The sequence below is a fragment of the Macrosteles quadrilineatus genome, unplaced genomic scaffold, assembly GCF_028750875.1.
Source record: "Macrosteles quadrilineatus isolate MER2022 unplaced genomic scaffold, UCM_ALF_1.0 Scaffold_1__1_contigs__length_201487025, whole genome shotgun sequence".
NCBI lineage: Eukaryota > Metazoa > Arthropoda > Insecta > Hemiptera > Cicadellidae > Macrosteles > Macrosteles quadrilineatus.
In genome coordinates this window covers 55,416,003-55,429,896 of record NW_026542594.1, presented here as the reverse complement: position 1 = coordinate 55,429,896, position 13,894 = coordinate 55,416,003, and the positions used below count along the sequence as shown (strand labels likewise).

Genomic DNA, 13,894 nt, shown 5'->3' with positions numbered 1-13,894 from the left:
CTACTGGGGCAAGGCTTTCTGAAAAATACCCGTCCTTTACAAATTTAGTTGTGTATGTTTTTTAGCGAATTTCCCATATTGGGGTATATTAGCGAATTTCCCATATAGGGAATAAGCTATTACCATAGTACTCATGGTAAGAACTGGACCCAGGACCGATTTGGTTTTTCGTTTTGAGGTCCATAGAGACCAAAATCACCATCCGTTCAGAATCATATATCAATTTCATTGTCATCATTGCCCTATAATTATCATAACTAATCAAATAATTAAATTTTATGTTAATAGTTTAGTAAGAAATGAATGTATTTTCCAATTTAATCAAAATATAATCATAAGCAAACTACAACAGTTGACATTCTCCATAAGAATAACATGGGAATTTGAAATTTACAATTTTATGGAATTTTCTCCGTAACCATTAAGCGGCTAATAACGCTACAATAAACTAAATTATTTGGTTTTTTTTACTACAAAATGGTTTGGAAAGAAATTGTGAAATTTTGTGTTTTTAGGGTCAAAAATGGGAGAAAACGTAGTTTATCCCATAAAACCCCCATAAACACCCGTTCCCAAAGTCAGATCATGCTGGTTCACGAACTCGTTCAAATAAATTTAGGTTTACTTACACGTTTATACAAAATTTCATCAAAATCGTATCATTTTTGCTCGAGTTATCGTGCTAACGGACATATATATAAATATATGGGGATTTCCATTTGCCTGGATTAGATTTACACTAAAATGTCTCCTTAAAATTATCACATTTATTACCTATTTAAATAGAATTAGTTTAAAAAGTGTTTTTTGTTGTAAAATGTAAATATTTTAGTAAGAAATGAATGTATTTTCAAATCTGATCAAAATATAATTATAAGCAAACTACAACAGTTTACTTATTCTCCATAAGAATAACATGGGAATTTGAAATTTACATTTTTTTTTTATTTTCTCCGTAACCATTAGGCGCATAATAACGCTTCAATATACTAAATTATTTGTTTTTTTAAGCTCTACAAAATGGTTTCAGAAAGAAATTGTGAAATTTTGTGTTTTTAGGGTCAAAAATAGGGGAAAACGGACATATATATATATATTCATGATTGGATTTACACCAAATTGCCTCCTTAAATATATCTCATTTATTCCCTAAATAAATATATAAAAAAAATATCCTGAAAATACTTTCAAATCTAAATTCTACAATTGGCTTTTGAACAACCCTTTTTACTCTCTAAAAGAATTGTTTACATTGACTTTTATTAATTTTTAAGTAGCGTTAGCAAATTTACCAAATTACTGTTGGATTTAGTTGGTTATGGAGTTTAATAACTCCCATTATTACAAATGCCTTGAATTTTCTAAACAATAAGATTGTTTGGTTGTAATTTTTAAAATATGTTTTATTAGATTTCTCCTTGTGTGTAGTTAGCTATATTGTTTTCATTAACTGACTACGCTATAATTTTAGATGTTTTTTATGACATTGTCAATAATTTGTATAAATTTTATGACATTGTCAATGATCTTCTATATATTTAATACACAGTTGTAACACTGTTTTCTCAGTAATTACTGGACCGATCCACAAGTTCTATGTGTCAAATTAAAGGGGATAATGCATAGATTTGCCGAACTTCATTAGAATTCACGTTTTTTCTAAGGGTTAAGACCTACAGATCTTCAAAGATTGAGTCAATACAATTCTTATTGAAGAGTATAATACACAGTTTATAAATTATTCGTCAGCTGTTTAATGTTTGCCAGACATTTGTTATTATTTTTATAACCTCATATTCAGTATGTAATAATTATAATCTAGGAATTCCTGTAAAAAAAAATACGATTTGGAACAAAGAAAAGTGTATTTTTCAACTTTTTATACCACAATGTATTATTTATAAATGTATTTGAACATTATTTGTAGCCTATGTTTTGGTGCAAATTTTGTATTTTCGAATAAAGTGTTAGTTTTCTGAAGGAAAGTGGTAATTGAGTTTAAATTTGAAACTTCCGCTTGCAAGTTGTAGCCAAAAGAAAATTGCTAATGAGTGGGAAAAATACAAACATTTTACTATAGGGATGAATCTTATTCAAGGTCAGTGTTTGATGTTCTTCTTGAGATGGCGAGTACTATGGATATGCGGAACTACAATTTTTCAGTGAACTGTACCCTATAACTATTTTTTCAAGTAAACAGGGAAGTTGCTTGAGAAACTGTGCCTTACGATTTTGGTTCTGGCGAAGAAGTGTGTGACTAGATGTTTAATGCCAATGTTGACTCATTACATCGTTATAAAACTTTATCATAACTCCCAGGGTGTGAAAAAAGTACAAAAAGAAAAAAGAAAAGGTGAAAAGTCATTAACTGTGCGTAAAGAGACAACCATTACGAACAAAACACGTAGAAAGCCATCGAATAAAAAATGTAAAAAGCAGTGATGGTGTTAAATGGGCTCTGGAAGTTCTTACAAAAAACCATTGACTTTTTTAATTGGGGTTGTTAAATTGGATTTTTCATTACTGAAAATCTATGAATTTATGGGCAGAACAGACTAACAGGGAAACAAATATATTCTCCTTATATTGTCACAAGGGGAAGGTAAAATTAGCTCCTTATCAACATTCTGAATTCAACAAAAATCTTATCAACGGGGCTACATCAAATATGAGTAAAGTATCAAAAGAAACAAAAAAAAAAAACTTTCAAAAAACTATTTGATTAATAAAAGATCATATGCCTACAACTCTGCATTTGCAATGGTAAGTCTCACTTAGATGAATCAATATCATTCTGGAAGTCTATATGATTTTGAGATCTGGGACTCCTTTTACCACCACGGATTTGACCGTTAATACCCTTTAAAATTGAACCAAAGTATGCTATGAACCAACTTTATGTATACAACGTAAACACATCTGTTACTCACAGAATGGGTCTAAGATCCGGGAAATGCGACCGACTGCTGATGCGTGATTTAAGAGATTATTTTTATTCCACACAACGAATGTAACGAAAAAAAAAAAAAACGACGAATGTGGGAATAAACCTGAACAAATTATCTCCATAGCATAAGTAGCTTATTAGGTTATCAGCATTGCGCAGTTCGTACTCTATTTATTTTTCAAACGAAACTGGAATTAATATAAAACATTCATTTGGTTAAACTAATATATCGGTTAGATTAACATAAATAGTTTATACAGGCCAACTATCAGGTCTATGCCATGTAAAAAATCAAGCAGTTGCTAAATAAAACACAAAGATAAACGGTATTTGTTAATTATTATGTCTTTTATTGCTGACAATATTCCCGTGGCGGAGCACGGGTGGTTAACTAGTTTGTATAAATTAAAAAGACAATAAACAAATTTCATTTCATTTCATCGTTTCCCGTCTTCACGGAAGGTCATCGTCATCATCCATGATCACAGTAAAAAGGGAAACATCTCGTCTCCCACAGTCACGGGAACTTCGTTGCCGTCATTTGGATCGCGGCAAAAGCATAATTTTCCCCAATTGACACATCACTATTAATTAGTTGTGTTTCAAGGTGTGTTACTTTTAAGAATATTCTTATAGAAAAAATCCATGAGTAATTTGGGATGTCAAGTTAAGATTTTTATTAAAAATGATAATGTAGATTGAGTTGTCCCTGTAGTTAGCAGATAAGTTGATTGATTGATTATTTGTGTTTTTCCACATTTCAGTCTCAGTTTCAGTTTGTGTTTTTCCAGGAATCAGTCATTCAGAGCAGTGAATTCCTGTCTATGCTGGCCTACCTTTCGGTTCATACCATTCTCAACCATATTACACCAAGCCCATTCTGAACTGACTTTTGTTTTAAACATCTTTGTGTATTATTATTTGTAAAACATATATAGAGAGGAAAGAACAAAATTGTATACTCTAAAACTTAGATTTGGCCAAAGTTAAAATTGTATTTGGCCATGTGAAAAAATACCTGGTAGGGTGGTGAGGAGAAGTTTCCAGAGGCAGACTGAGTGTGCAGATGTTGAACTCTCTGGTGATAGGCTGCCTCTCGAGGGTTTTGCATAGGTCCTGAATACTGTCCAATAGGCTGAAAAAGCAAATATGTATAATCTTCTAAATTTCAGCCTACTTATTTGTAGGGGTGTGCGAGTATTCGAACATCGAGCTTTTTCGAGCCGAATAGCGTCCTATTCGGCTCGGCTCGTGATTTTCAAAAAGTTCGAAATGTTCGAGCCGAATACTTATTGAACTAGCAAATAAAAATTAAATTAATAAATAAGGAACTAACTTTCATTTAAATTTACTCTCCGTTTCATAATTCTGTCTTGATAAGCAAGAACCTCAGCTCAGTCAAGACGCAATGATTATCGATCGTAATTTTGAGGAAACTACCACCTATCGCGTTGTCTTTCCAACACAACTATTCGTATCGTAATATACAACGCAGTGCGAGTGCGTGATTGGCTAAGTCGCTATGACGACACACGGTTGCCGTGGCAACCTACATTGCGCACTGAGCACTGCGCCTTGTGTGGGAGGGGAGATTATACCAACAAACTATTTCAGGAATTCTATTTTGGGACGGATGAAAGATAAGGAAGAAACAAAGGTGGTCACGTGTGCAAATGTAGTGGGCGACACAATAAGGCTGTAAACGAGTATCGTCGTATCGTTGTTCCTTGTTTGTTTACTTTTTAAGATTCCTTATCAAACGCCCCTATCTGCTATCTCTCTTTCTCTCTCTCTCTAACAATGTACTGATTAAACAAGATTGTGGTTGACGACTTTTCTACTTATAAGTTTCCCTGCGGTTATTTTAGTTCAATCAATCCCATAACCTTTCTAATGTTTATCAAAATAATTAATTAATATGTTTTGTATTTTATTTCCTTTAAACCAACCCCTATTTACCATCTGTATTTTATAGAATAAAATGTTTGTTTATAAAGTTTGACTGGCCACACAATTTTGTACCTATTTTATTTTGTATAAAAGTAACAGTTACTTTGAGGATTATATATATATCAATAAGTGGCGCGTGCTGTAATGAGTGCTTTTTATTTTCAAAATAAGTAATGAGTTATTAATTTTTGATAGTACGGGTCATTAAATACCATAATGTGATGTAGTTTCCTATTTGTATCTTGCAAATAATAATAATTGATAGTTAATTCTGGAAATGAAAAATAGTGATCGCATTCATAAACCTGTTGTCAAAACAGCAACGAGGGTGTAAGGGTTTGGTTTATTGTTTCAGACGCAAGGGTGTTTCAAGGACAAAGTGTTGGGCCACCCGGATGCTGGGGGGAGGGGGCGGTGAGACTGTGTGAAGGGGAGGAAACTGGTTTTGGCTATTTATTGATTAGTTCGCCGACCCTTCTAGATGACAAAATTGAGTGACAGTGTTAAATCATCGTGTTCTGCATTTCATTTCTTGTTTACTTTGTGTGTTATTCTATTAATTCTAGTGCTTTGGTCTATTTCCTCTATATGTCAATTATATATTTTTTAATATATAAGTAAAACTTGTCTCTCCACCTTTTTGGATCCAAACCAAACACGTTCTTTTTTGATTAATAGGATTCATTTAGAGGTGTGCGGATATCCGAAAAATTGGGTCGGATTCGGTTCGGATATCCGTATCCAAACCGGGCCCAAATTCGATATCCGACACTATCCGTTATTTATCCGACTTTTTCGGATATACAATATATTTTGACGTTTTGGACAGAAAACTAAATCTCCATGGCTACCATTAGTTTCCCAGGACAAAATTACAGCAATACGTTTCCAACGACCTAACAGCAAACGGCAAAGAAGCCGTATGATGCAATACTGATAACTAGTTTAGTCGTTATCGGCTGTTTTGCTTTACGATTAGATTCGTCTGGAATGAACAGGCATAAAGCAAAAAAGAACTACCATGGTCAAATGAAAGTCAACTCGTGCTTGTCTCGCTCCTGATACTAGGGGCGCTGTAATAGTTTATTTACAGTACTGTTACAGTACTGTAAAGATAACAACGTCATTCTTTCTCTTTGTTCTTCTATTTCTTGGGTTTCCCTTCATCACGCATTCAACATGTTGTCATGGTTACTAATCACCCATGTCGTTATCAGCTTTTGTGACATAGCGCACAGCATGGGGTAAAACTTGACGAAAATCGGTTAATTTTTACCTACCAATTAAGTACTACTTTATTGGTATTTGATACTGTATTAATAATCGGTCAAAATGGCCGATTTTTGTCAAATTTTACACCAAATTTATTGAAATTTCAAGGTGAATATTAATAAAACAATTATTACCAAATATTTGTATTCATTTAAAAGATTGATTTGTTGTATTGGGTTCCCCACTGAGTGCAGCCGAGCGGCACTAATGAGGGTCGGACCTTCTTGCGGGTGAACAATAGACGGCTTATCAGACCCACCCCTCCCCCGTGGTCTGGAGAAAGCTTGTAAACAAACTATTGCACAAGCCATTGGGCTGCTTCAACTATAATTTTGTCAAATGAACTGTGATGTTTTAAAATCAAAAACAATAATTTGGGACCATACTGCTTAACAATAATGGACTGCAATTATTGTTAAACATACAATCCAGTTTTACATTAAACAAAAATATTTTGTGCATGGAAAACAACAAGAATAATCACGTGTTTTTAAATTTATTTTGTATTTATTTATACAAAATAGAATTAAATATTCATAGTAGTTACAATATCTATATATCTAATTCTGTAACCCCAAAATTTTACAATGAAATTGTGAGCGAACCGGAGGGCGTAGAAAGCTGGAAGGGGTCTCATTTTAAAGGTCTGGGCATGAAATTTTGGGGAAAATTATTCATTTTTCTTAACTATGCACCAAAAGGTTGTGACGGAATAAAATAATTCACATTTAAATAACATGGGAATCTAGGTCATGTCTGCTTTGTTTACATTAAAACATGTTGTTTAACTTTATTTAAAGCACATGGTAATATGTAATATGCACTGTATATGTATACTAACCCTTAAGAGAGGTTGAACATACCAATTGACTATATAAATTTAATTGCACGATCTGGAATACCACCACACAAATTAGTTTTAAAAGTTGGTTCAATAGTGATGCTCATTAGAAATATGAAGCTAGGGTCTGGATTAGTTAATGGAGTACGATTGGTTGTGTTAGGTATTACTGGAAAAAGGGTAAAGTTAGTAGTAATTACTGGAGTAGGCAAAGGGAATATATTTTCAATTCCAAAAATAAAACTAATATCCACAGATCCTAATATGCCGTTTAAGTTTACAAGGGAAATTTTCACAAAAATTGGCATTTATTTGAAAAATGTATCTCCATGTATTTTATCTAAGTGAATTTGTCTATATTCAAAGAAATGTATATACATTTAATTAATAGTCATGAAGATTATCATTGAAAATTGTCCTTAGTTGTATTATGATTAGAAAGTTTATATTATAAACACACTGCATGAAAAATCCTTTGTAATTTTTATTTTTAACAGAGCACACCTCAAAATGCATTATGCAGGTATGTAATAACTATTATACATATTATAAAACAATAATGTTAAAAGATGATCAAGGTAGGGTAACCCATGGGACTAATAATTTGTACAAAATAATTACTACAATATATACATAGGGGCTACTGCCCCTACAAGCCACTAGTACATATGTAATCGACTTGCTAGTTGTTTTGTCGTCATTCAAGGTCGCGTTGCTGTTCTGTCATGAAAGACAATCTGATTGTCTCAGTCTGCACTGCATATCTCTTCAGGCCTTCAATCGATATCCTTTTATTTCTTGCATCTTCATTTAGTTCAGTTCAGTTCTTATCGTGATTATCTACTATTTGATGTCTTGACAATTCTCAATGTTTTTAAACATATTAAAATAACATTGTGTTTATTTAAAAATTGACTAAACATTATTATTATGCACTTTTAAAAAAAAAAGTTTAATAATTAAGATAAGGTTAGGCCTACGCTAGGAAAAGCTCGGCTCGAAAAAGCTCGAGCTCGAACATTTTTTAAAAAGCTCGGCTCGGCTCGGCTCGAGGTTGAAAATCACTATTCGCACACCCCTACTTATTTGTCATATTGTTGACAGCTAAACCAAATTGTGTAGCATTACCAATCCTTTTGGAAAATTAAATAAAACAAAAAATTACTATCAGTATCAAAAATCAATTTGGTAGGTATCGGTATTGGAATCGAGAATCGATAAATTTTTGTATCAACACATATACAAAATAAGTAACAAACATTTGTTGGATTTTTAACGTACAGTGTCGAATATCAAATTTGGGTTCGGTTCAGATACGGATATCCAAACCAAACCGAATCCGACCGATTTTGTGGATATACGCACACATTCTCTTTACTTTATTTTATGAATTTTCTAACTATTGTTAAGTAATTTTACTAGTTGACTCCAAAAATGTATTCTACTAATAAATTTGTCACTTGCAAGACAAAGGGGTGCAAGTAAATATTAATATCATATGAATTTACGTCACTTTGTCTTACAAGCGACAAATTTATTAGTAGAATAAATTTGTTGAGTCAATAGTTAGAAAATGCATAAAATAAAGTAAAGAAGAGGTGTGCGTATATCCACAAAATCGGGTCGGATTTGGTTTGGTTTAGATATCCGTATCTGAACTGAACCCAAATTTGATATTCGACACTATACGATAAATAAATATCCAACTTTGTCAGATAGACAATGTATTTTGATGTTTTGGACAGAAAACAAATCTTCATAACTATAATTATTTCCCAGGACAAAATTACAGCATTACGTTTCCAACGACCTAACAGCGCTCGACGTGTTGTCTATGACTACGACAAGTATCAAAACATTGAACAATAATCGAATCAACAAACAAAAAAACTTTAATAACAATCTATATTGTTGTTGACACGTGTGGTACAACAATCCGACAAATAGAAAACAGAAAGTTATTTTAATACACCATCAACACATTAGACGTATAAAAAAATGCAGTTGAGCTATATTAACAATCAAAGTAACGCAATAAAAATTTTTTATCTTGTATTTATTTGTTTTCCTCAAGTTTTACTTTGGCCTAGCCTAAAATATTAGAGAGCTCGAAGAAGAAGCTGTATAATGCAATAACGATATCTGGTTTGGTCGTTATTGGCTGTTTTGCTTTACCATTCGCTTCATGTGGAATAAACAGACATAGAGCAGAAAAAAACTACCGAGGTCAAATGAAAGTCAACTTGTGCTTGTCTCCTGATAATACTAGGGGCGCTGTGTTACCTAATAGTTACAGCCATTGTATTTATGAAGGCAATTTCACAACAAACTGTTCAATAGTTCCACTTGGATATGCCAGTAGTGTTTTGGTTTTATAGTACTGTTTTACAGTCTACTACTGTAAGCAATACATATGTTTCCCAAAAAAGTCAGAATAGAAACAATAGAAAGGTAGGAGGGGTTGGATGATGACCTCGAAAGGAGCGCGGGCCACAGTGAGTCGAGTAGGGCAGGGGAAAAGCGTAGGTGGGACCTTGAAGCGATATTTAGACTTAGACCAATTCCCTAAAGGGCTGGCAAGGGGGATTTCAAACGTAAGACAGTGGTACAAATTTTTGCTAATTTCTTGCCCGGTTTGACTTTCGGTTGTCTTTTTTGCGTAGAAACTTTGAATGATCAAAAATATAATTTGAATTAACCACGATTATTTACCATTGATTGCATATGAAACTCTAGGGACCAGGAGAAATATTCAAATTAAAGATGACTTTGAATGATAGAAGTTTGAATTAGCCACAATCAACTGTTCTTTATTTGCCCTTGAATCACAATTCTCAACATCTATTTCAAAAGTTGATTGCTTGAATGAATTAGCCCACCCACCAGCCCAAATATTCACAAAACACTTCAGCTCAGCAGACAACTGATGTCAAACGCTCGGGCTTGTTTACTTGGGGCTATGTTTTATGTTGTTTCAGTTCTTACACAACAATGAGTTTTATGCTCAAGTCGTCGGTTTATGTTAACTCACAGCGCATTTTCTCACATCTTTGAGACGGGTTATTAGCCTAAGGTGGCTTTCTGCAGGACTGCAGGTTTAACTAGCGTTTAAAAAGGTGTAAGATTGCCGATGCACTAAGCTGGGCAAGGTCCTAGCTCACGATCGGATGTTACCGGCGAGTTAATTGGGCCAAATAACCCCGCAAAGGGTTTATATTGCGCATTAACTGAATAGCTAAATCTCATCATTCTACAGTTTTTTACCACCAAAATTTTAATTTTAATTTAGGAGTTTTATTGATTGTTGGTTTTCAGTAGTTTTTGGTTTTAGTAAACAGATAAAAACCGACAACTGACTTTAAAAATCCACCGATCCCTGCTGATATTTAATACAACTCTGCAGCTGAACAGATCACCTGGGGAGCCCACTGTCCAGTCATGTTGTGTCTCATCTGCTGTTGCTTCTCTCTGCGCTTCTTGGCCTTGTCTCTCTGTCTGAACATCAGCTCAGTTTGTTGACGAGTCTTGAATATCTCATCCTCCATGTCTCCCAAGTCTGACATAATCAGCTGTACACGGTCCAGCTTTACATTTCCACTGTCGGTGATAAACCCCTGTGCGGCAACAAATAAACATAACATTAACCAGCAACAAATCAACACTAAAGTGAGAAGAAAGAGAGAAAAGGTTTAATCAGATTGAGAGAGATTGGTCTAGAGAAAATATTGAAACACCCGATAATTTTACACTTGACTTCGCTTCAATGAAATGATTAGGCTTTAGTCTTTTGCCTTGGTCTTAATCTGGCAGAGGTCGCACTGAATTGAAAGCGTGAGGTTTCAGATGCACACGGTCTTTTCGACTGGGTACATAAAGGCATATTTCAGTAAGCATTATATTTTAATTCCTCAAAATCGTAAAAATGGTGTTAAACATTGATTTACAACCTTCTGAATATGCTTAAGATAAAAAATTAAATGGACAGTTGTAATAAAATCATACACCTTGCATTGTTTGTTTTGTAAACAGTTTCTTATATATGTGTAAAAAGTTTCTTAAATATCTCAATAAAGTCCAACAGTTTTTTTATCTATCTATAAATGTCAAATACATATGAAACAAACTGTATAGTTGTTAACTATTTAAGAAATAATAATTGTAAAGACTTCAGTAAAACTAATATGTATTGACTTTTAGAATGATTGACAACATAGCAACCACAAACATAAAATGACTGCCCACTTCTAGAGGCTCTAGATTGCATGTACCTTTGTCATATTGCCTCTTGTATTTCAATTGTTTCAGTTTTATCTTGTCTTCTATCTCTGTTTTTATCTGTGGCTTAAGACTTTCTTCCAACACTGGTAGTAGTGTTTTTGTTGTTCTAGCCATCAGTAATTGAGCTGGGCTGGCTCCAATTCCTTTAATAGGTGAATTCCTCAACTCCAACAATGCAACACTCAAATCTTCTTTGTTTTCTTTAACTTTTTTAATTAGTTTTTTGCCACTTTCACATATGATTCGGCTTTTCCGTTTGACTGATGATTATAAGGTGACGAGGTTACTACTTCAAATTTCCACTCTTTAGAAAACTCTTTGTAAGGCATTACTTAGTAGTTGTGAGCCACTGTCTGAGACTACCACATCGGATATTCCATATCTTGAAAACTGTTCTTTGCAAAAATTAATTAGTCCAGCTGTTTTAAGCGAATATACTTTTCTTAGTTCAAAAAGTGACGAATAGTAGTCAACCATGATTTAAAAACTCCTACTTTTTGCCATGGTCGAGATGGAATTTCATGAAGTTTTAAGGGTTCTTTTCTTTGTGAGGATGCATACTTCTGACAAGGCCAGCATTTTTCTACAGTCGGTTTGATGTCTTTCGTCATTCCTGGCCAAAACATCACTTCTCTGGCTCGTCTTAAGCTTGATTCTATCCTTGATGAGAAGAATGTAATTTCTGTAACATTAACGGTCTCAGCTTTGCTAGAATTGCAAGCCGTTCTCCTTTCAAAACTAAACCTTCGGCTGTTGTCAGTTCATCTCTTATGTTCCAGTATTGCTTTAAGTCATCTGAAAGTTTTCCTTTCTTTTCAGGCCATCCTTCGTTTATCGTCTTTGCTAGTTGAGCCATCATAGGACATAACTTTGTTTCCTCTTGTACTTCCTTTATCCTCTCGTCTGTTATGTTTATGTGATTCAAAGCTTCTATTTCTTCTATTTCATTTTGAAATATCACTGCTTCATCGATTTTGTAACCTTGTGTGTCTTGTAAAGGTGCTCTTGATAAGAAGTCTGCTATAACTATGGATTTTCCAGGTCTGTAAATAACATTGAAATTGTATCTCTGAAGTCTTAGTAGCATTCTTTGTAATCGTCTTGGGGCAGAAACAATCGGCTTCTTAAATATTGACTCCAGTGGTTTGTGGTCTGTTTCCACAAGAACATCATTCCTTCCATGGATAAATTGTTCAAAACGCTGAAGTCCAAATACAATCGCCAAACATTCCTTTTCTATCCGCGCGTATGATGCCTCTGTGTCTGTCAATGACCTGGACGCGTAAGCTACAGGTTTACCCGAAGTGGGCAGTAGATATACCAAAGGGTAGTCGTGTCCAGCGAAATCTTCCTTTAGGAGTCCAAAATGTTGTGAGTTTGCTCGCTTCCTCTGTAAGTTTGACGTGCCAAAATCCATCTTTTAGATCAAGAATACTTAAGTATTTTGCTCCTGCTAATTGTGGCATGATCTCTTGTAACTCATTTTTATTTAAACTTGACAAACCATCAATACCACAACTTTTAGCTCCTTCTTTCAACCTTCCTATAAAATCCTTTATATTTTCATTCTTGAGTTGGATTATTTTGTTAAACAAAAATCTTTAATATGAATCCAATGCACCTATGATACCAGCAAGATCTGTATTGTTGGTATCTACAAGTTTTTTAATCAATTTAAGGCCCTCTTTACCTATCAATGTGTTAAACATAGCCAGTTTTTAGTCTTGGTGTACTTAGCCTTGTGTCACATACTGCTCCTGCCTCTGCTAACACCAGGTAGTTTTCCCATTGCTTCTTAAATACTCTCCATTCTTCCTTGGCTGAGGATGTATTGCTCAAATCAAGAGGTGCAGGTTTACAATCCATTCTCACAAGTTATTCTGACACCATGTTAACTATTTAAGAAATAATAATTGTAAAGACTTCAGTAAAACTAATATGTATTGACTTTTAGAATGATTGACAACATAGCAACCACAAACATAAACAATAGTAATAATCAGCTGCTACAAATTAAACTAATATTAAATTCAACAATAGTAAACTATAAAAAAACATAGTTCACAAAAAAAAATTGAGTTATAAATTATTATATCATCACTGTCTTGTAAAGATCAAATTTAGGGGTGTGCGAGTACTCGAATCCACGAGTAGTTATTCGAGTATTTCACTACTCGAACTCGGCTAGACGATTTTCCAACAACCCGATAAATTTGAGTAACTCAGTTGTCTCAATAACAGATATAAAACAATGGCTAAACAGTAAAGTGTGGTGTTTCATTTAATCCTCATACTTCTTAAATAATCACATTATTCATAAACACTGCAGCGAACGTAAGGAACGTTCAACTAACTAATGAACAGCAATTGGACTGGACGCTGTTGCTGTTCTTCTTATTACGCCATTACGAGTAAGTTACTTAGCCTATGTCAGCTGGCTACGATTGCGACGTCAGGACTCAACAATCTGGAACCTAGTTACGTGCTGATTAAAATTACATTAGTCACAGGTAAGATTGGTTTAGTTCCATTTCCAATTTCTATATAAAGCATTAATTTTATTAGCTATATTAGCAAAGATTTTAAAGCATTAATCGTAAATTATG

General features: G+C 33.8%; 1 protein-coding gene across 2 annotated transcripts in view; it reads right to left on the bottom strand.

The window, feature by feature from the left end:
- Positions 1-13,894, bottom strand: part of LOC128983126 (5'-3' exoribonuclease 2 homolog) — a 237,619-nt gene that overhangs the window by 119,808 nt on the left and 103,917 nt on the right. For both annotated transcript variants that reach the window (XM_054402296.1, XM_054402297.1), the window contains exons 8-9: positions 10,427-10,624; positions 3,966-4,082 (exon numbers count right to left, since the gene is read on the bottom strand). In XM_054402296.1, coding sequence (XP_054258271.1) covers positions 3,966-4,082; positions 10,427-10,624 — 315 coding nt within the window. The remainder of the gene's footprint in view (positions 1-3,965; positions 4,083-10,426; positions 10,625-13,894) is intronic.